Below are 24,517 nucleotides of genomic sequence, written 5' to 3' on the forward strand. Positions count from 1 at the left end.
TGTCACACCAGCACTCCCCAATGAAAACATAAGTCCACTGGTAGATCTCCTATCTAAGATGCTACCTGCCCAATCTACATCTGTGTATCCATATAGCTCCAATGGTACACCTGCTGCATAAAACAATGCATAATTAATAGTGGCCCTCAAATACCAAAGCATGTGTCACACACTGTCAAGATGTGGTTTGCGTGGCACCTACATAAACTGGCTCTCTAAGCCAACAGTGTAACTCAAATTTGGCCTACTAATCGTGACATCGATCAAACTCTCCATAATCTTCCTATACATAGTGGGATCCTCCATGCATCTACACTAATCTTGCCATTTTGGTCTAATGGCACCGAGATTGGCTTACAATTAGCCATCCCGTACTTGGACAACATGTCCAATGCAAATTGTCTCTGGACAGTCAAATACCCTTAGGTGTGCAAAAGACCTCAATTCCCAAAAAATAGCGCAGATCTCCCAAATCCTTCATCTCAAACTTCCTTTTGAGAAGACTTTTCACATGCTCAATCTCATCCAAGTTGTCACCCCTAATAATAAGATCATCTACATATATGGTGATGATCACAATACTTTGATCCATATAACCTCCATCTGATGTAAAAACTAGCCTTTAGCTGCAGCCACCAATAGTGATAAGATACTCAACAATCTTGTCAATCCATGCTTGTGGAGCTTGCTTCAACCCATACAAAGCCTTACGAGGCTTACATACATATTGTGGATGACCTATATCCTCAAAACCTGGTTTGATCCATATAACCTCCATCTGATGTAAAAACCAGTCTTTAGCTGCAGCCACCGCAATCACAACTCTCACACTTGCCATCTTTGCAACTGGGGCAAATGTCTCCTCATAATCAATCCCATGTGTCTACACATATCCTTTGGCTACCAATCTAGCCTTGTACCTGATTATGCTACCATCACTGTTATGTTTCACCTTATACACTCACTTACAGCCAATAGCTTTCTTGCCTTCAGGCAATGGCACCAAATCTCAAGTCTGATTTCCATACAATGCATCCATCTCCTCATCCATAACTTTCTCCCAACACATATTTCCAATAGCCTCATCAAAACATGTGGGTTCTACCACTTTTGCGATATAAGCATAGTGATATGCCATATAACCATCATAAGTCAACCTCTGCACAGGGTTTTTGACTCTTCCAAATCTTCATAACTTTGCATTCATGGCTTCCATAGCCTTCTTCACACCAGGCATCCTTATTGGTGGAATCCCAAGCTCCTCATCAAGGCACATCTCTGAGCCACTAGAATCTCCATCAACAAGAGAATGCCCTGCAGAAATATCAAGCATACCAAGGGGCTTAACCACTTTCTCTTTGCCTTTATGTGATGTACCAACTACATTTTCAGGACTAGTATTATGATGCAGCCTGCAGCTCCATGGTCAATTAATAGATGAGGACTCTCTTGGTCCACTCAATGACTGTGATTGTTGCTGAGTTGCATTCTGTGTAACCACATTTCCACTTACATCAGTCCCAACAGCATCTTTTTCAGCAGCATACCAGCTACTCGTCTCATCAAATACAACATCCCTGCTTACCCTCATAGTAGGATTATAACATCTATATCCCTTTGCTCAAGAGAATACCCAACAAACACACATTTGTTTGCTTTTGGATCCATCTTAGCATGCAACTCATCTAGCATGTGCACAAATGCAATACATCCAAAAAATTTCAAGTGAGACAAATCAGGTTTCTTGCCAGTAAACTTCTCCTCTGGCGTTACATCATGTGTATGGCTACAGTAGGAGTCCTGTTTCATGATATAAGCTATTGTAGACACAGCCTCAGCCAAATAGCTATGCGGCATATTCTTTTCTGCCATCAATGCTCGTGCTATCTCTGCAATGTGCCTATTCTTTCTCAGCAACTCCATTTTGCTGTAGAGTGTATCTACTTGTAAATTATCTCTGAATGCCATTCTTTCGCAATAATTCAGAGAACTCATTGGAGAAGTATTCTCCCCCTCCGTCTAACCTTAGGCACTTCACATGCTTTTTTGTCTGTTTTTCAGCCACCATCACTTTAAAATTCTAAAAATGAGTGCACACTTCATTCTTCTCCTTCATGAAATACACCCACAATTTCCTCGTGTGGTAATCAATGAATGTTACCTAGTACCTGTAGCCACCCATAGACATAATCTTTGTAGGATCCCATACATCTGAATGCACAACATCTAGTACATTCCTCCTCACATTTTTGTCATGTGGAAATACATGCTTTGCTTGCTTTCCAAGTTGACATGCTTCACATACTTTTTGCATATCTTCAGCTTTAAACTTAGGCAGCCCTGTCACAATTTCTTTAGTCTGCATAGACTTCATTCTTTGCACATTTACATGCCCAATTCTCTTGTGCCAAATGTCTTTATCTACAAAAACTCCTGAACCATTTAACATTGTAGCATTCACTTCAGGAATATTTACATTCAATGTAAACATTTTGCCCACTCTGTTACCTTTTGCAACCAATCTGCACTTATCTTTAAAGTCTTCTACATAGTAGCCATCAGGGGTTAAACCAGACCTGCAAACCTTGCTCAATCATCTAGCCAACAGAAACCAGATTCTTTGTAATGTTTGAAACATGAAGTACATCTGCAAGGTACTTCATCTTACCATCCTTCATGGACAATGGCACATCCCCAAGATGGGCAATCGGATGACCAGTGTCATCCCCTGTTTCAACAAAACCTAGTCTTTCAAGACTCTTCATTTCCTTGAACCACTCACCATGACTTGTCATGTGGTTCGAAGCACCTGAATCAACATACCATACATCATCCTTACATGCGGCTACATGAAACAGGGGATGACCAGTGTCATCCCCTGTTTCAACAAAACCTAGTCTTTCAAGACTCTTCATTTCCTTGAACCACTCACCATGACTTGTCATGTGGTTCAAAGCACCTGAATAAACATACTATACATCAGCGACTACATGAAACAGGGGATGACCAGTGTCATCCCCTGTTTCAACAAAACCTAGTCTTTCAAGACTCTTCATTTCCTTGAACCACTCACCATGACTTGTCATGTGGTTCGAAGCACCTGAATCAACATACCATACATCATCCTTACATGCGGCTACATGAAATAGGGGATGACCAGTGTCATCCCCTGTTTCAACAAAACCTAGTCGTTCAAGACTCCATTTCCTTGAACCACTCACCATGACTTGTCATGTGGTTCGAAGCACCTAAATCAACATACCATACATCATCCTTACATGCGGCTACATCATTTCCAGACACAACATTAACTACATGTTGCATAACAAACAACCTCTCATTATCCTCAATATTTCTGCTAGAGGATGCATAGTTATTTTGCTGCACTTCTCCATTGCGCATGTCACTCTAGTTCTTATAGTAGCAATCTACCTGCACATGTCCAGGCTTACCCCACAGTAAAAACACCTCGTGTATCATTATGCTACCTTTGCCAATTACCTCAACCTCTTTGAATCCCCCTGTCTCTAAACTAGCCTTGTCTACCTGTGTGTTGTTGTTGTGAATCCTAGGACTGTTGCTGCTGGTGGGGCTGACCATAATTCTGATTACCTGTTTGGCCACCACCTTGGCCACATCCATGACCTCTATTTGCACTTGTGTAGAAGGCATGTTGCTTTGAACTGTTTTTTTTGTGAAGACTGTTGATCTTCACCCAAGTTCTTCCCTTCAATGATCAACATTGACACCAAATCTGTGAAGCTGGAAATGTTCTCCGGAGTCTGAATAGACGTCTTGAACGCCTTGTATTGTGGCTTGAGACCACGTAGACACACTTCCACCTTATCATCATCATTAACAAAAACACCAATTGATACAAGGGATTCCACCAAGGTGTCCCATGCCTCCTTAGGTGACTTGGCATCCTGTATATGCCCAATCATGGTATCCTGTATACTAATAGAAAGCCAATACATGACTTTCCTTGCTCCTTGCTTACAATCCTTGAACTCTTTTACATATGCAGCAGTTGGATTAATCTCTGGTATCTCCAGTGACTCCTCATGTTCACCTTCAATGTAGTCCTGGTAACCTTTTCCCATCAAGAAATTTGTCAATCTAAACCTCCAAGAATGGAAGTTATTCTTGTCAAGCTTCTCTACAATAATTTAGTTTATTCCATCATTCGACATCTTTTCTACAACACAAATTTACCAAAAACAGCACCCTTGCTCTTGACCTGCACAAACTGGTGTATTCTCTACAATACTGCACCCAAACTGTCACAAAAAGTGACCTCAATTTGCATACATACAATGGCAACTTTGAGACCTCTTTTGCAATAAACATAGTGTCTACCAATCACCCTTCCTGCAGTTCCAAAAACAAAGTTTTGCGCAGAGAATCAAAACTTCCCCGCACTGCCCCCGTGAACGCCTACTACGAACTAAGAAATGGAGGTCCAGACGCGCTCAAAACGCATTTTTGACCCAAAAAACTTTGTCCAACGGATGTCCAACGGACATAATAGTTGCCCTGTAAGCTTTTCTCCCATGAAGAAAGCTCCTGTTGGTTTGCCGAAGCCTCCCGAAGAGCTCCCGACACAAGGGTGTAGTAGCCAACACCAAGGGGGAAGAGTAGATGAATCTCTTACTCCCGTACCGCTTCATGTGCTTCTCTTGCTTGCCACTCAACCCTTACCATGAACTAGGCTCTGATACCATGAAAAGAAGAAGGGGAGAAGAGAGCTTGAGCTCTTGCAAGCACATACACACTCACACAAACCCTAGAAGAGAACACACAAGGTGAGAGACTAAAAAACTTCTTCTTCTTCCTCACACAACAAAAGAGATCTACAAAGAAGATAAAGTGACTAACACAAATAATAGAGTACATACAAACGGTCCATAATGTGAACACACTAAGAGGAATGGGTAGATGTGGACTAGTCTGTGTAGTCCAGCTGCCGTAGAATCTGTGTAGTCCAGCTGCTGTAGAATCTGTGTAGTCCAGATGTTGTAGAATCTCTGGCAAAGATATGTTAGTGCCAGCTACTAAACCCGCTAGTGATGTAAATGTCAAATGGTCATGTAGGTGCCTTGTGAGTGTTAGATCATGTTGAAGTTAACATCTCAACACGTATATGCTGAATTGTGTGTATGTTTGTGGATTGGTCTTTCTCTCTATTTATATACCTATCTATATATACATCTATCTATCTACATAACACTTAAACTTTTACAAGCTACGATGGATCAAAGAAAGTGATAAACTTCATGATTAGAATGTGAAGTTAATTACAGTGGCACACTAATCAAGCCAACAAACTCACAATGATTCTCATCAATTAAGTTCTTAAAATAAGCAATGTAGTACACAAATTTGTAGCTTAATAGGGAAGATTTTGGACACAAAGCTACTTGGAAAATTCACTACCTTTAATATCTCTATCATAGCTTAAACCTCTTATTTACCCATAATTATCTTAATCACCCCATGTGTCTCCTCAAATGCATCACTACCTACATCAAAGGAGCTCTCTCGTTTTTAACCCTCTTTACATTCACTTATCTCATGAAATAACCTTAGAGCATATTACATTCACTCTCTGTCCACCAAATAGCTTTAGAGTATATCGACCCTAGTCTCTCCTCACTCCATCAACTATAAGAAAACATATATCCCCTCAAAATATAAATGCTAAATTAATGAAGTCATACCATTTACTAAACATGAAGCTACCTAGATACATACCTACTTACCTATCAACCTATATATCTATCTATCTAGTTATTTACCCCTCTATCTTTTTGTATACTTGTTAATTTGTCCAATAGTAACTCTAACTATTTGTTAATCTCCCTATCTCTCTACCTATTTATCCATCTAAATGTATATCAATTTGTGTGTATGTGTGTGTGTGTGTGTTCCTTTATATTTATTTGTCTTATTAAATTTTAGTATTATGTGTGTGGAAATCTATATATAGACTACATATCTACTCACATAAATATATTCATCTACTTGTATGTATGTCTATCTATTTAACCACGTACCTATCTACCTACCTACCTATCCATCCATCCATCTATTCTGGTGAGAAAGCTATCTATCTATCTATTCTGGTGAGAAAGCTATCTATCTATCTATATATTTATCTATTTTTTGCATTTGTCCATGCCTCCATATATGCATCCCTTTATCCATCTACTTATCTATTTATCTACCTATTCAACCATCTCTCTAACTATATTCAATCATTAAGTTAGGTTGTTAGTCAATCATCGATCATGCAATCAATCAATTTAGTACTCAAAGAGTTAGTAGTTAAAGAGTCATTTAGTCAACATGTAAATATATGTATCTATGCACAATGCGAAGGCATTTAGGGAGGACCAAAGCAACGATAGAGAGGAGGGGGTTGATGTGGTGAGAGGAGTGCATGAAGATTTCCATGTATGTGTGCACCTAGGGGTGTCACTAAAAGAAGTTTATAATATCTATAATATCACTTAAGTTCATAGGATATATTTTTTTACTAATTCACATGATAAGCTTGTATGCTTAAAAGGGGTATAATACTATTACATATTCAAAAACAAGTGAATCAAAACTATTACTTATTACCATCATCATAGAGGTAGTAGGGGGGTATTTTGATAGGCAATGGCCCCACAAGCAGGCTAAGTTTCAGATAAAGATATTGAGGGCGTCAATACATGGTTGAGATGGAAAGGGAAAGTTGCAACATCACATTATATACCCCACCACTCATGGTTGTAGTAATGTAAGTGCATATGTGGCTTGATTCATGTGCATGTTAACATATAACAGTTTATTTGGCTCTACCACCATTGGTTGATGTAATTAATAAAACAATTTGTTAGGGGTGATCGATATCATGCAAAAATTTCTTGAGATGCTTTGGGAAACTTGAGTGAAAATAGGTTGAAGTGGAGAAGTGCAGGCCTCAGGAAGTTTGTAAAGGTACACCACATAAAGGTGGTTTCTATTACACTTTCAACTCAATATGATAAGGATGTCATTGTACAATGGGCATAAGTATAGAGTTTATTTATCTAGATTAAAATTATTATGGCCTTACAAGGAAAATGAAATAACCTTGATAGATATTGTGCACTTCTATAACAACATATTGTAAAGAAACTTGTTCGATTTACTTCTTTGTGATTTTAGGGGTTTTCATGTATGTGCCTATGCATGGGCACTCTTAGTGGGAATTGTGTGCTTGGGAGGAGCACCTATTTCAATTTATTAGAATTGATTCAGATCTCACATATAGAATTTAATGAAACATTGTATGTCTTTCATTAAGCATAAAGGAGCCCCCTCATACTCACCGACAAGTTATATTTGTGCATAGGATTGTTTCATAGATCACATTTGTTATATTATACAACATTGATGCATTTTATGATGTTGAAATGGCTAGCTTGATGTGATGCTAATATTCGATCAAATCTTTGCCCTTGATGAAGAGATTGGTTTGATGAGATTATTAAACTAAGCTCTTTGTCAAGTGTGGTACAATATGAGTGGACTCGTGTGCATCCCCATTGCCTTCCTCTTTTTTGAAAGGGTCCAACATGGTGACCATGAATTCATTGTATGTAAATTAAGTCAGGTGAACCTTGAGCATTTCCCTACAATATAGTGTCAAAGTTGTAATACGGTCGTCTAAAATTAATGGTTGTTAGGTTGGGGGTTGAAAGTTCTCACTCTTCTTAGGTGATGATTGTCTTTACTCTCTTGGCTTTGAGTGAGGGTTTGTGGGAATCAATGATCATGGTGAGACATGTTAACATTGGGATCTTGCTTCACATCACTTGTGAGATAGCATAGGCACAAAATTTATGTTTGAGTTAGGATAAGATCAGGAATAAGATTCCTATAGGTTAGGGGGGATTTTGAGCTTTAGGGTCAAAAAATGACAAAACCAAGAGAAATTCGAATTTTTGGGGGTGTAACTAAAGCACGAGGATAAGGTGGGCAGTCCAATCGGAGCCCCTCGTGCGGCCCACGTTGCCTGTCAGCTTTGGTTGGCCGAAACCCTTTTTTGACTTTAGAAAAGAAAAGAAAAAATCTCTCCCCAAGCAAGTCCTCCCACGTGGCATCTCACCCGCACAGTTCGCCTATGCCCACGTGGCGTCTCACCCGCACAGTTCGCACCATGTGACCACCCCTCGCGTAACGTTTTTTTTACTTCTAAAGAGCGTAGCTGTTACTTGGTGCACCTTTTTAAGAGCTACACTGTTGTAGCCTAAGGCACATGTTCCCTACTTCTTTCTCTCTTCACACAATAAAGTTGTTGAGAGATCTCGTCTCTCCACACCAAGACACCTGGTACATGTGTGCCTTAGCCACCTCCATTCCACTATAAGAAGCAATGTTCAGGACAGCTCTTTTGAGGTTAACACACACATTTTCTCTTGAGATTGCACTCAATTACAAGCTTGAAAAAGAAAAGGCATCGAACCTGCTAATTCCTTTCTGACTGCACATTATTTGGGGGTACTGTAATTTCAACCGGCCCTAGGTTGAGATGAGGCAAACCTTATACTGATAAGAAGACAAACACGTAAAGTGTGAGGTAAAACAACAACAATTTGATGACATGTTAGAATAAATGTGGTTTTTTCTTTTTTCACAGTACTTTTCGACAAATATGTATGATGTGAGTAAACTCATTGAGAGGATTCAAAACTCAAGCATGTACCCCTCCTATCTAAGATAGAGGGAGTGCTTGGGGAATAGGTATCTCATCTTATCATCCAAGTTAAATGGTGTTTAACTTGTAAAATGGAGAGTAAAGGAGAGTCATTTTTAGGCCCATTTAAAGAGAATCGAGACCAAGTTCTGACAGCCTAATGAAAAATTTTATAAATTTCTAAGCTACTTTTAGAAAAGTATTATCTTAATAAGTTATAATTAAAAAAAGCTTGCGACATTGGGAAGTTAAAGATAGTGTGCATGTGGATGCATCAAGTTAATGACAAGACATTCTTTAATCAATAAAAAGTAGGCACCCACAAATTTGCCAGAAAATATATATTGATCATTAAAACTTTAAGTGGTGCAAAATATTTGTTTTCCTCATTTTTAAATCTCTTTTTACATATTTTTTACATACAAAAGGGTACCATTTAAAGGGAGTATCTATAGATTAAATATAAAAAGGGTGTATTTTTTCATGAAAACTTTACTGATAAGGGGTTTTTAAATTAGGCCTAGTTTACATATAGTGATATAGAGAGTTTACATATAGTGAACCCCCCGAGGAAATTTTATGCGTTTGCCTATTCTATACATTACTCTTGGGCATCACTTTTATATCTATGTATCATAGAATCCTAGTGCATTGAGGGTGTTTTTTTTAAATTTTTCTTTTGCCTATTCTATACCTTTCTCTTGTAGGGGGAAGGCAGGTGCGCCGAAGGGTGAGGGGGGGTGTGTGTCATCACTTTATACAAATGTAACGTCACACCTTAGTGCACAAAAGGTATTTTTAAAAAAATTGGGGATCTAATATGCCATATACATGCAAGAGGTGATTAAACAAGTTGTTGTTGTGTCATAATTTGCTTATGTAAACTTATAGAAGGGTTTTTCAATTCAAAATCCAAAGATGTATACTTACAAAAGACGGGGGTGAACAATTGTGTTAAAAAATGTAAAGAGCAAAAATTTGAATATTTAAACTACATGATTGCAGGGTTTTCATAGACTAAAACCCTCCACCCCTCCCAGACCTTGCTACACCACTTCTTTCTATGACACATTTGCTAAACCATTCAATATGCCCAAGCTCTTAAAACTTGTGGGGACTTGAAACCTATCATGTGAATGATTTGGTTGAGGCCTCAAAGTCCGAAGGTGGAGGTATCAAGAGATTTGAGTCTCACTTCTCATGATAGAGGGAATCATTGCATGGGAATGGGGGAGAGGTCCCACCCATGAGTGTGTGATGTGTGTTTGCGCATGTGTGTGTGTGTGTGTGTGTGTGTGTGTGTGTGTGTGAATCTTTAAAAAAAACTTAGTGGTGATTTGTTTCTTTTCTAGGGACGTAGTACTAACATATGCTACATGCATAAAGTAAGTTTACGATGTGTTATTATCAATGATCCACCTTTACGTGGTACATCAAAGTTGAGCACCAAAACTCAAGGAAAAATATGGTTTACCCTTGTGACCTTTAAGGTATCTTTACCATGAATCTTTCTAGACTGGATGATGCCATTTTTTGTACTGCCACATTGAGATGGAAAGAAAAAGTTGACCTAGAAATAGACAACCATTGTGCGGGATGAAATGATGTTGAAATCAAGCAAATTTTTCATCTACAAGGCCACATGACTTGTGGCTTTGGAAGTGTAAAAACAAACTCAGTTACATGTCCCATCATAACACAACTTTGATCAATTATTGGGTAGAATTCTCCACAAATAGTAATCACTAGTACATATGCTTACATTCCCAATTTGTATTTGAAGGGCTCAATATAGCCTCAAAATAAATTGTGAACTCCCTTTACTAAGTTAATTCCATTTTTTAAATATTTCTAAGTTGGTAATATATGTTTTTTCACTACTTGTACCCATCCATAGGCCTAGATAGCCCTCACTAGTTCATTGGAATTTGGTAATATGCATTTTTTATTGAATGGTTGAATTGCCTTCTTTAGTATACTCAAAAGTACACATGCTCACATTCCCAATTTGCATGTGAAGGGCTAGACATTAGCTTGAAAGAAAATGTGGACTCCTGTCTACCATGGAAATTTGAATAAGTTTTGATATTTCTGAGTTGGTAATAGGTGTTTTTCAACCATACCATGGCATGTACCTAGGTGGAGGTGTTTTTCAGCCATACCATGACATCTACCTAGGTAGCAATGAGTAGTTTGTTGGTAATAATATGCAACTTGTCCCTAACAATGCTCATCCTCCATACACATTGATAGTTCTGCCGACACTTTGCCATGTAACTAAGGTCAAGTGAGAGACAAATACTCCTCACCAACAACTACAAAGCTGTCTTGCAAATAGATGGAAAAAGCTACCATGCAAATCCACTTAGTTTTCCTATTGAAGAAGTTACAGAATAATTGCAACATTATAGACAAAAAAAATAAAATCAAGAAGGAAAAGAAAAGATAATGCGGTCGTTGGGATTTTGGAAATCAATCATTCCTAGCGACAGACGTGGAAGTGCCTAGAACACCACCTTTGGTCATGTCTCACCTGGATAGCTTAGGCTATATACCACAAACATTTTATTATCAAAGTTGCCTTGTAGAATATTTTTGTATATATATATATATATGTCTGTGTGTGTGTAGCTAGGTTGAATGCTAGATCATAATCTACAACTCCCTAGCAGGAGATTTACTATATATAACGTGTGCTCTCCCTTCACATCTGCATTCTTAATCAGACAGCCGGAAGTACTCCAACGTTCCATTCAGAGAAAACCATGAAGGTACTTCTTGTTTCTCTCAATCCCAGCTTATCACATGCATAATTTGTGGTAAAGCTTGATCGACTTTGTTTCTGATGATAGCTTTTCATAAACTGGCGGCAAAGAAAGCCTCGGCCTGCAGCTTCTCCAGCTCCTGTGCAAGAATTCGGCCAGCTTTCTGGGGGTATTATAATTATACAAGCTCTAAAGCATTCTTTCCAATCTTGATTATCCTCTAAGCATTCGCTAAAAGCTATGATCAGTGATGTAGTCGTAGTAGTTATCTTGGTTTACACAGAAGTTTTTTTTTTTTACATGTAAGAGTAGCGATGGTAACTGTGTGTTGTTTGTTGTTTTATAATGCAGTGAGCTTTCCCAATGATCACCACCAAATTAAGCAAACGTTACATGATAATTATGCCCAAGTTGGGGTTGAGAACCAAGAGCCACTATTGGAGATGCTGCCACGTTATTCTTTGGAGCATTGCAACATTAAGGCTGGGAATACTTATAATGATGATGATATAAAAGAAATTATGTATCACCACCTTCACAATGGGTTCTTAGCAATTGGGACATTAGGTTTGTTTAGTTTGGCTGAGAATGATGAAAATATTGAGATCTCAGATGATGCAGTTGCTCTACAAGAACGGAAGAATCATAACAATAATCTACTGAACAATGAGTGTGCTCAATTAGATCAAGAAGTGGTTTTAGAAAACCAAATAGAGCAGGAGGCTGCCATTCTCACTAATACACTCGCTAATAGGGAGATTAACAAGGTTGTGGTGCAGCAATCCTCACAAGAAGAAATTGCATCAACATTAATCCCTTCTAGATATGCATCATTGTTAGAAAATTTGGAAGTTAAAATGGATCAAATTGCATGCAAAGATCCAAATACGGTCAACGAGAGTACTGTCTTTCCTTTACACTTGAGTGTAAACCTTTGTGAAACCCCTTCTCCAGTGATTGCAGAGGACAACAGTCCTCTACATGATCAAAAGATGTTAAGTAAAGACAAGAAGAAATCAGTGGGTTTAGATAAGAATGATAAGATTAATGAGAGTGCTAGTATTAAGGTCTTCCCTCCTAACGCGAACTTCAAGCGTGTCATGTTATCAATAACCCCTGATTATATTGCAAAGCATCTACTCAAATCATTCAAACGAGCTCCACAAGAAATGGGTCGAGACTACAATTATCAAAGTAAACTACAAAAGGTATCAAGCGGAACCACATTGAGTACTATGGGCTGGTTTCTGTTTACATTCTATTAATCCTACTCGTAGCACATAATTAGTAAGCTAGCAATGATTATAGTTATTAACAAATACTACATTTATTGAATTTGATTTAATTAATTCCTTTGAAAGAGTAACCAAAATCTTAGCACGGAGGTGTTACTGTACATACTGCATTTGGTTAATTATGCCATGTCCTGCTGCTAATCACTCTATTTAAAAGAGCTTATGGCTGTTAATCATTCCCGGTGCAGTTTCTTCGCATGTTTCGAAAGCAAAAGCGTGCTTATAGGAAGTCTACCAATATTATACCTCGAGAGCTGCCCCCCCCACTGATACTGTATGCTCATCAAAGCAATAATTCTAGCAGCTTAACGGATGACACAAGCCTACAGTATGCCAAAGACAACGAATACTGGATAAGCACCGATGATGAATGTAATAGTATATACTGATCAGCCCTACCCTCTTTCTTTCTCTCTGATCTCTCTCTCCTCTGCGTGTGTGTGTGTGTGTGTGTGTGTCTGTGATCTCTCTCTCGCTCTCTCGCACCCTGTCTCTGCGTGTGTGTGTGTCTGTAATAGTATATACTGAACCCCACCCTCTCTCTCTCTCCTCTGCGTGTGTGTGTGTGTGTGTCTGTAATAGTATATACTGATCAGCCCCACCCTCTTTCTTTCTCTCTGATCTCCTCTACGTGTGTGTGTGTCTGTGATCTCTCTCTCGCTCTCTCGCACCCTGTCTCTGCGTGTGTGTGTGTCTGTAATAGTATATACTGAACCCCACCCTCTCTCTCTCTCTCTCTCTCTCTCATGTATCACTACTGAATTCCCGCTTCTCTGTGTGTGTGTCTCTTTCTGTCTGATCTCTCTCTCTCTGTGTGTCTGTGATCTCTCTCCCTGTGTGTGTGTGTTTGTGATCTCTGATTTCTCTGTCGTGTCGTGTGATCTTTCTCTCTCTGTGTGTGCGTCTCTGTGACCTCTGTCCCTCTCTTTCTGTGTATGTGTGTCTGTGATCTCTCTCTCTCTCTCTCTCTCTCTCTCTCTCTCTCTCTGTGTCTCTGTGTCAAACGTCTACTCAACCAATGTTTGATTGACATAGAGGCCTCCTCACATAAAAAGACAGATCCAAATCACCGCCCAATATGCATGCAAACACTAATATTGCCATGCCTAAGATTTCCTTTTTTTATTGTTGGCTTCTGTGCAGTCGTGGTGCTGGAGCTGTAATAATCAGCTGTGTCACCTTGGAACCCAAGCAACTCACATCACACGCCGCTTTTGCATGCTCAAAGTACGTACGCTGTCCTTCGTCAGCAACATATGAAGAAGAGTGGGGCTCATGCCACCTTTGGACACCACGTATCACTTCTGTATATACATTTAATATAACTTTATTTCAGGGACTTCATGTACGCCTTCACGTACGTCCATGCCATTAATACCACTGCATACTTTTGAGATTTTCAGTTGTTCACCAAGAGATTGTGTGGCATGAATAGTAACTTCAAAGTAAATTTTACAAGTGTGCGTGTGTGTGTGTATGAGTGTGTGTGTGAGAGAGAGAGAGAGAGAGATAGATGAGGATTATTTAACCTCTCCTTATGTGAGAGAGAGAAAGAGGGGGGAGAGAGAGAAAGAGATAGAGATGGGTGAGGATTATTTAAACTCTCCTCACCTCTGCTTATGTTTCTCTTGTGAGAGAGAGAGAGAGAGAGAGAGAGAGAGAGAGAGAGAGAGAGAGAGAGAGAGAGAGAGAGAGAGAGAGGAAGAGAGATGAGGATTACTTAACCTCTCCTTGTGTTTCTTAACCTCTCCTTATGTTTCTCCTTAGAGATAGACATAGATGTATGTTTCTTATTAATTTATAGAATTGATTTCATGAATGCAAGCTCATGGATATGCTTTTGTGCCCATGCATGCAACACGTATGACATGAAACCAATTTTATATGTAAATTTTCTCAGCTTCAATGAAACATGAATATTGTATGTAGCCAACACGTTGCTTGCACAAAAAGTAAATAGCATGAGATACTTTGTAAACACTCAGCTAAATGCAATTTTGACGTTGGTTTTTGGTTTCTTCTCAATAGCTTCACAATAATTATATGCATAAGCAAATTTGATCAATTAAAGAAATTGGCGAGAGTAGTTTTTAATGTTGAACATTTTGTAATCTTCAAACTTAATGGATTTGTTCAGACTTAATCAATGTTTAGTAATCTTCAATCTTAATGGATTTCTTGGGAGCTCTAATCTAATTCATGTTCATAGGCATTAGGATTTTAGGAGCCTAAATCTTTATGCGGCTTGCTTGATTAGTATCACACATAGCCTTTTTAGCTTCTACCTTACTAGTTTCACTATGGTTGTGAAGAAACCCTAGTACACTTTCTTGCTATTGGGACTCCAATTAAAACTTCATAGCTAGTTTTTATGTGAGTTAGATACACATCCGCATAAGGTGGTGAATTTCTCCTTAACACTAATTTGGTGACTTAACATGACATAAAAATGACATTTTTAAAGGCTTACAAAAAGTTTTCTTTTTGTTTTGTGAAGGTTTCTCCAATGTAAATTTCCTTAAAGTTATGGTACCAAAAGGACATGGGAAAAATGCTTGCATAAAAGTAAAGGCTTAATGAGGCATTTTATTTTCTCTTAACAAATGAGAAACCTTGTGCATGATTTAAAATGTGCCCAATTTTTTTCCCTTTTAACCTGGGAGTTTGAAAAAAAACACTTTTACATATACATTTTTCTAAAGTAATTGCTATCATAAAAAACAAAACTAGGCAAAGATGAAGGTATAAAAAATCATTGGGTTCCCTATGTAGATCAATAAAGGAATATGTATTAGCAACAGGTGTATTCAAAGACATAGATCTTAATCCACGTCTATAATCTCATGCACAAGGAAATTGTAAAGTTTTAGATGAAACTTTTGACAACTAGTTCATGTAGTTATACATGAAACCATATTCAATACTATGATAAGACTCTAAAAGCTAAAAAGTAACTAGGTACAAAATGAGAAGATTCTTAAGACACTTGATGGATTATGGACTTCAAGTTAACAAGAAATCTGACTAGAAAACTAAATCTCCACATGCAAAGAACCTAATAAACAAAAAGAGAATATAAACTTACAATCATAGCATGGAATTGTTAAAATACAAATCAATAATCATACCAAAACTTGAAGGATAAAGTACCTGCTATAAGTTCAAAGGTCAATACTAATGTTTAAAGAAGAACTTGAATGATCATATCAAAACTTTAAGGATAAAGTACGTGCTATAAGTTCAAAGGTCAATACTGTGTAAAGAAGTTCCAATCCAAGCTTCCCAAAAAATGCCAATGGCACCCCAACTAGAAAGTGGGTCCTAGCTAGAACCATCAACTAGTATAGACACCAAAAGACCACATACATTAGAAAGACAAACCCAAATTATAATCCAAATGTTAAAGGTGATGTCCAATGGATGCTTGTTCCTAGATATGGATACAAGTCTATGGAAAAAATAATAATTATATTACTTGCATATCCTCTGGACTTCATTAATCATACATGGATATCCAATCTCTTGCTTTTCCCATACTCAAACAAAAACATCACAAAAACCTCATCATCTTGGGCTCTAAGAAAATAACTATGGCCACCTTCAACATCAACACACAAATCCTTTTTATAGATAAAACTCACAGTGAGAGTGTTGGTACCACAAGAAACAAATCTTATAGAATGGAGGTCACTATTTCAATAAACAATAGTGTAGGGAGAAATTTTGGGTTGTGCAACTTATCACAACACCAAATCCTCCAAACTTTAGAGCAAGTGAGAGCTCTTGAATCTAAGGTTCATTTGTTTTTGAAAGATCTACACATAAACACACTCCCATACATCCATGAGTACACACTCCCTTAAGATTAGTTTTTTCGGAGAGATCTACACAAAAAGACACTTCCATACACCCTCGAGTAGGCCCCCCACTCTTGGATCATGTAACATTGTTTATATCCAAGGAGCTAGAAAAGTTATGAAGTAGGCCCTGTACACCCTTTCTTTCTCTAGGTTTGTGTTTTCCCATTTTAGGGCCTTGTTTTTGCTACAAATATTATAGACTTTTAGATGTTTTCACAATTCTCTTTTTACAAACCAATTGTAAGCATAGTGTATTTCTATATGATAAAATTGAGGTTATCAAAAAAAATATGTAGAAGATGACTTACGAAAATTCCTCAAAGATAGACACTGAATAGGAATAAAAGTGTCCTAAGACAATTTAGATGTCTTGTTACCAAACTAGTGTCCTTTAGATTTTTCACATAAGCTTACAAATGGATGTTATAAATGGAATACTTCTTGATAGTGTCCTTTAGATTTTTCACATAAGCTTACAAATGGATGTTATAAATGGAATACTTCTTGATAGTGTCTTTGTATCTACATAATCCATAGGTGGGAAAAGTACTCATAGATTCTTGAAATGGGTCTTACCTATACTTCTCCTCACCCAAAGTAGGTCAAATAGGTGGGAGTGTAGGCCTAGTTTAGGCGAGAGCCTTGAAAATATCCCTACATATTTACCATAATATTTTGTAGGAATACGAATACATTAACAGAATCCTTTGAGAAATAGGTGGGAGCCTTGACCTACTTTAGGCGAGAGCCTTGGAAATATCCCTAGGTATCATGATATTTTGGAGGAAAAAGAATACATTAAAGATCCTTTAAGAAATAGGCGAGAGCCTTAACCTACTTTAGGTGAGAGCCTTGAAAATATCGCTAGGTATTTAACATGATATTTTGTAGGAATAAGAATACATTAAAGGAATTCTTTGAGAAATAGGTAGTGGGAGCCTTGACCTACTATGGGCAAAAGCCTTACAAATAACCCTAGGTATTTACCCATAATATTTTATAGGAATAAGAATATATTAAAGGAATCCTTTTAGAAATAGCCATAGTCGTGACCTACTTTAGGTGAGAGCCTTGAAAATGTCCCTAGGTCTCTACCATGATATTTTATACACTATTACAATCAGGTCTATTTACAACATTTTTTTTAATGGAAATGAACATGCAAAAAAACTCCGCAAGCGTCGATATGTACGTTGATATAAGCATCGATATAAAACTCCGCAAGCGTCGATATGTACGTCGATATGCACGTTGATATAAGCATCGATATAAAACCATCGAAATAATTGCCAAAAATAATGAATAAATAAGCATTGGAATAAACATTGTAGAAATAATCAAAATAATATATTATTTTATGACAATATTTTTGACACTTTTACCGATGCGTATTTCGGCTACTCTACCGACATATACTTCGATGCGTATTTCGACTACTATTTTGACTAATACTTTGACGAATGCAGGTTTTTGTTTTTGGCATAATGGTACATCCAGGTGCGGTCCTATAGCAGCTGCACCACTATGTCAATATTAAAGAGAACTTACATGTGTACTCAAAGGTCATAAAACATGAATTTTTACTACTAAGAAGAAGTTACATAGCATCTATTTTTTTATGTTTACAATATATTCTAATGGAGCCGAAAAAAAATTATTTAAAGACATTGCTCCTGTACATAGTGCCTTGGACGCAAGGCCAAACCTAATCATCAGTGGCCTCAGGGTTTGCCATTGGTTCCTACAAAGAATATTCATAACACAAAGATTCAGAAATGGCAGTGATATAAAAAATATTTGATGGGTGCAAAATGTAGAGGCTTACCATATTTACCACATTCATCCAGTTGATGTTGACACCTTGTTGCTCAATTTGCTTAAGGAGGGCATACATGACATACTTTAAGGTGTATCTTTCCTCCGCATCATTCGCTGCATGACTAACCAATCTTTGTTGGAAGCATGAAGCATGAATACTTAACAAAATTGAAATACCCATTATACCCACAAAAGTGAGTGAGTGTACTATTAATACTTACAAGGTACGTGTGGAAAGCATCCCAGCCACCACTCCCAAGATGGGAGCTCCCTACGCTCTCCGATCGCTTGGCTGTGGCCTCCTCTTGTTGCTTATACCTTGTGGGGATTTGTGTTGTGCTTCATGCACTCCTCATCCCAAATCTCTTGTACAAAATACCAGGGCTTTATCCCCCTATCTTTACCTTGCTTGTAACATCACTGTGCTAGTGCTTCATTATATTCACCATGTGATCTTGAATCCATCTAGGATGGACCTCTTCACTGCCTCATGCTAGTCTAAACTCACTCCTGATTTGATTGACGACTCGGTTTTTCTTTTCTTTATCAAATTTATGCCATGTAGTCATAACTTCATGGGAAATGACTATATGGCATAACTCATGGGTTTGAGTCTTCATCTTGTTGCGCCAACATCATTGAGGACCACATTTTCTTCCCCTACTTTGCATTGGGAACGAGCCGAATCAGGTGTCAAAGCGGTGGGATGAGTGTGAGCATGGTGTCCCCTCACATATGGAAATGGGTGGGTGCTCGGGCACTGAGGGGGGTAGAAGCATCTGTGGAGCCAAAACCACAACAAGAGCCGAGTGATCCTGTCACTCTACGGCTGGAAGTAGTCAAGCGAGCCATGGGTGGGGTTTGTGCGACTTGCCATTGCATGTCCATCAATGGGGCTCATTTGCGAGATGAAATTATAAAACTGATGCGGGGACATTGCCTGTGGTGTAAGCATGGTGGAGATGTTGGGGTTGTATGTGCCGATGTGTCGTCTGGTGTGTGATCCATGGTCTATACAATACAGTTAAAAGTACAGTTAAAAGTGATTATACACATACAATTAAAAGTGATTATGCACATGATTATGCAAGGGCACCAGTGTTTAGGGTGTAGGGTTTGCAGCAAATAAGCAAGGGCACCAATGTTTAGGGTTTACAATTTAGGATTTGCAGCACATAAGAATGGGGCATCAACATGCCCACATGACTCTAATAAAGAGAGGAGCATGGATAACATCAAAGGCAAGAAAATGCTTTTAAAAAAAAAACCAAAGACAATAAGATTAGGGAACTTACTTGAGAGATTGCTCAGGGGGTTCACCTCAAAAAAATTTAGTGTACCACGTGCGATCAAAAGGAGGGGTATTTTAATTCAAAGTTTGGGAAATTTTTAACAGGATTACAATAACAAGAGGGGTATTTTAATTCAACTTCAAAAAAAATCTGTTAGTTCATAAGTAAAGAGGGGTGGTTTTATTGGGGGGAAAATTTTAGTTAAGGGGTTTTTTAAATGCCACTTGAACGCATGTGATACATATGATTTTTTAGAAGTGCACCCCCCAAGAGAGATTTTAAGCTAATTGGAGTCTTGAGGGAGAGCTTAAGCGGGAGAGACCAAGAGACAGCTTGTGCCTCAAAAGAAAATTATTGAAAACCTATGAAATAAACACAAACCCCCCTCAATGCCTACTATCATGCAATACACACAAACTAGGGGCCATGGTTAAGTACTACCGCTAAACTTTACTTCAAACTTTATAAGTAAGTAATTGATCCAACTCTCCATTGAAGCTTTATAGGGTATGTTAGATCTCCTTCTCCCTTTTCTGCTAAGCATGCAAAGGTTCTTACATGGCCATTAAGAAAAAGAATACAGGTGCACATTAATGAGCACAAGGTTTCTACTACACAAAGGATATCTTTAAACCTCCCTAAATGATGCTCTTCAAATATCAAATACATTGGGCATCAATGCACACCTCCCATGGGAGATATGTTAATTGAGATGAGTTTCAGGAGAATGTGAGTGCATAACTAAGAAAGATGAGATCTATGGTGGATGAAAGATGGAAGAAGACATTATTAGAGCATAGTGGTGACACTAATGAAGATAAACAAGATATGGATTAGGGATAATCACATGCTCACATTTTTTCATTAAGAAAATAATCTTGATACATCCATTTACAGCTCTCATAGAGCTCTCATCCACATGCTCCATGCACCCTTGTGCCATCCATGTGTTCATAAATGCCCACATGCCTTGTGCACCCTTGAACTTTCCATGTGCCTACTTTTTGACCATGGACTCCCTTTTACATTCATCCATTCACATGCCCAAATAACCTTAGCCTTCATCCATTCCTATTTCATATCATTCTAGGATTCATCTACCTTGCTCCCACATACATGTATCCCATACATGACATGATCGGGCACCATATTTTAACACCCCCCCCCTTTGGGCCCAAATGGGTCGCATCCCAATAAGGTAATGTGACATACATAGACATGACATTTATTCCTCCCCCCTTAATTGAGACACACACATACATCACTTAGCCTACATCATCAATGGCTAAAGGCGTTTACATCAACATGACATGACATCATCAATGGCTAAAGGCGTTTACATCAACATGACATCATCAATGGCTAAAGGTGTTTACATCAACATGACATGACATCATGGACATGAACATAGACAACATCGCATCCACATACATATGGGCACACCTTTGCCAAGGGTTTCCCAATCCCAAGGTTGACATCAACATAATACATGAAATGAATCATCATCACACCTAGAAAAGGTGTTCTTGTGGAGAATCCTCATGGGTTACTTCTGCCATAAAGTTGCTTTATTGCGTCTCCTTTGACCAACGCTTCTTCTCAAAGTAGATTGCCTTGCCACATGCATCACATACAAGCTTGGGATTGTTTCGATGATGACATTGGGCCATTACATACCCCATCCTCCCACAATGATTACATTCTATATTAGATTTGTTAAAGAGTGCAATTTTCCTACTTCTTGTTGAGCTTTGTTGTGTTCCTTTTAGCTTCTTATCTTCTTCAAACAAGGAGGATTCAACACTTTCAAGAGTAAGATTTGGAACATTAGTAAGAGTTATTAGCACCACTGAAGAAGACTCTTGATGCGTGCTCTTGATTAAGAGTGCAATTCCATCTTTCTCAGGTGCCTTGATACCTTCAAGTTGCATCATAATGCTCTTCATCTTTCCTAAATGCTCCACAAATGATTCTTTGAACTCCATATCAAGCCCATAGAACTATATTTTTAGATTTATTTTTGAATTTATTTCCCTGCTCCAAATACCTTCTCTAGCTCATGCCAGGCTCCTTTGGCATGGTCCTTGTTGCTAATATGATGAATTATGTTATCCCCAAGAATTAACCCAATGATGGTCATGGATTTTTTATGCTTTTTTATACATTCTTTGACTTCATCATCACCCCCTTCATCAAGGTCATCTCCATTTACTACCCCCCAAAGTTCCTTTTGCATGAGGAGATACATGACCTTTGTTTTCCATGTATGAAATCCTTCACCACTGAATTTATCCACTAATATTTTAGTGGCCATGGCTCAATGTGGAAGGTCTTACCAAGATTTTAATTGAATCTCAGCAGTGTCTAATCCTCTTACATATTAGAAATGTGTGTATATAGTGCAAACTTGACTTGTAGTACTACATGGAAATGAAGTACTTGCACTAACTTGAGCTCTTGACCAATTAAAGAAATTCTTGTGGATGTTCAACCTTTGGAATGTATATTAATGTGTAAATGCTAAATACTTAACACATGAATGCACTAGTGATGGTGCTTGCAATATTCTTGAAGTACAAGTAGTGCCCTGCAGCTCAAAAAATGGATAATGGTATAATTATGCACTTTAAAACACACCTAAAAGAGCTCTCTTAGTGATCTAAATTAGGGCTTAATGATAAGAATGAGTTTATTAAGGCAAAAACCCAATGTACTTTGAAGGGCTATTTGCTGGATTGTATAGCCAACCTTGGTTGAGAGACAATTCCACACAATAGGAGAATCCACTTGAGGTAACTCTTAGTATCTTTTGAAGGACTTAGGGGCGCAGGCTTGTAGTCCGTGAATTAGCCAAGAGGAGTCTCAAGAATCATGCACTGGTCAGAATAACAGAGAAAAGGCACAATTTTGCAAGTAGATTGATGCACTATAGCTTTCATGAGCAGCGGATAAGAAGAGCATGGTCCAAGAGCTTCTTCACAATTTCAATGGTGATGAAGGGGATTAGTGATTAATGGTATCCCTAATCCAAATTGGGATGAATGAGTGATGATGAGGGAGGCCTAGGATCTTCTGGGGATCTAATACCATGTTAATTGAGATGAATTTGAGGAGAATGTGAGTGCATAACTAAGAAAGATGAGAGCTATGGTGGATGAAAGATGCAAGAATACATGCTTAGAGCATACATAGTGTTGATACTAATGAAGATAAATAAGACATGGATTAGGACTAATCACATATTTGCATTAAGAAAAAAAATCTTGATACATCCATTTTTATATCTCATAGAGATCTCATCCACATGCCCCATGCACCCTTGTGCCATCCATGTGTTCATAAATGCTCACATGCCTGTGCACTAGGTTGCACATTTCATGTGCCTACTTTTTGACCATTGACTCATTTGTACATTCATCCATTCACATGTCCACATAACCTTATCCTTCATGCATTTCTATTTCATTTCATTCTAGGCTTCATCTACCTTACTCCCACATACATGTGCCCCATACATGACATGAAGGGCACCATATGTTAACAAACTCACTTAACCATCCTTCGTATTTGACTCTTTTCATGTAAGATTGAGCTTCACCACATAAGTTTCTTGATTCTTTTTGTTTCCCTAATAATTTGAAGGGTGGGAGCTCCAGTTCCAATACCTTGCTCCTTATTCCCATGAAGATACATGAAGGAGATGGTCCCTTTTGTGAGAATGAATACCAGCTTAATTATGTGGTGTGAGCCAATCCATACCAAGGATCCCATCATACACACCTAAGGGCAAGACTCTAAATTTACAATTGATCAAGTTGGAGAACTAAATTACATCTTTCTCATGGTGCATGAAAAAAACTTTTCCGCTTGCCAATTTCACTTGTATTAGTTTACCTAAATCGACCAATCTTAGAATATTTACCTTAGAAATTTTTGGGGATTTGAATCACTAAGAACTATTAGTTTTAACCCTAGTGCTCAACTATGGCATGGATTTTGACTCTATCTTCTTCCTCCTGTGGTGGTAGCTATTGTCACAGCATTAGAAACAATTAACTGGGTCACAACTAGCCTCCTATAATTTCTCCAATTTTGGGGTGGGGGTCCCTGATTACTACTCTACATTGAGACCACATACTTCTAGAAACGATATCCTGGAGCAGAGGGAGTTAGATAGCTGATAGTAATTGGTCCCTCATTACTGCTCTATGCTGAGACCATATGCATATGGAAACAAGATCCTGGGGTAGAGGGAGTCAGGCAAGTGGTAGTAACTAGTGCATTCTAGAAATCATTCATTAAATGTCCTAGTTGTTGGCATCTACACAACTTAATCTTATTTTTTAAATGAAATTATAAATATGTCAGTAATTAGGGGAGAGAATCCTAACCTCTAGGTCCACTAGATTTAGAGACTTGGCTCTAATCATGTTCCTTTCGTATTCTCTTTGACTTGGGCATGCCAGAATTTGAAGGATATCTCTTTGAGATAGGGGATAAAAAGGTCTTTTTGTTTGCCGTTTGAAGGATATCTCTTTGAGATAGGGGATAAAAAGGTCTTTTTGTTTTCCGTTTGCACAAAATCCTTAGCCATCCTCCTGACTACTTCGGCTACTACAGATGAGGGCTTTGCATTCTTGGCTAATTTATCTAAAGGAGAAAAGAAGAATAACTTCCCCTTTTTGATAAACCGATGTGTCTTATGAAACATCGTTGAAGCATATGAAGTGCCCTCTTTATGGCCCAATTCTATGGGTAA

General features: G+C 38.2%; 1 protein-coding gene across 1 annotated transcript; it reads left to right on the top strand.

Moving 5' to 3' along the window:
* The first annotated feature begins 11,370 nt into the window (after positions 1-11,370).
* On the top strand, positions 11,371-14,149 carry LOC147610832 (uncharacterized). Its single transcript, XM_086785572.1, has 5 exons — positions 11,371-11,499; positions 11,581-11,662; positions 11,845-12,701; positions 12,977-13,160; positions 13,932-14,149. The coding sequence occupies exons 1-5, from the start codon at positions 11,494-11,496 to the stop codon at positions 13,949-13,951; spliced, it is 1,149 nt and encodes a 382-aa protein (XP_086641698.1). The 5' UTR covers positions 11,371-11,493; the 3' UTR covers positions 13,952-14,149.
* The last annotated feature ends 10,368 nt before the right edge of the window (positions 14,150-24,517 follow it).

Source organism: Cibotium barometz, chromosome 48 (assembly GCF_041138505.1).
Source record: "Cibotium barometz isolate CiBa-2024 chromosome 48, ASM4113850v1, whole genome shotgun sequence".
Lineage (NCBI taxonomy): Eukaryota > Viridiplantae > Streptophyta > Polypodiopsida > Cyatheales > Cibotiaceae > Cibotium > Cibotium barometz.

What these genes read in the sequence shown, in the direction of transcription:
- LOC147610832 (XM_086785572.1), top strand. An exon ending in ATTCGGCCAGCTTTCTGGGG is followed by an intron (nt 11,663 to 11,844) that starts GTATTATAATTA and finishes TTTATAATGCAG; the next exon opens with TGAGCTTTCCCAATGATCAC. An exon ending in ATCAAAGTAAACTACAAAAG is followed by an intron (nt 12,702 to 12,976) that starts GTATCAAGCGGA and finishes TTCCCGGTGCAG; the next exon opens with TTTCTTCGCATGTTTCGAAA.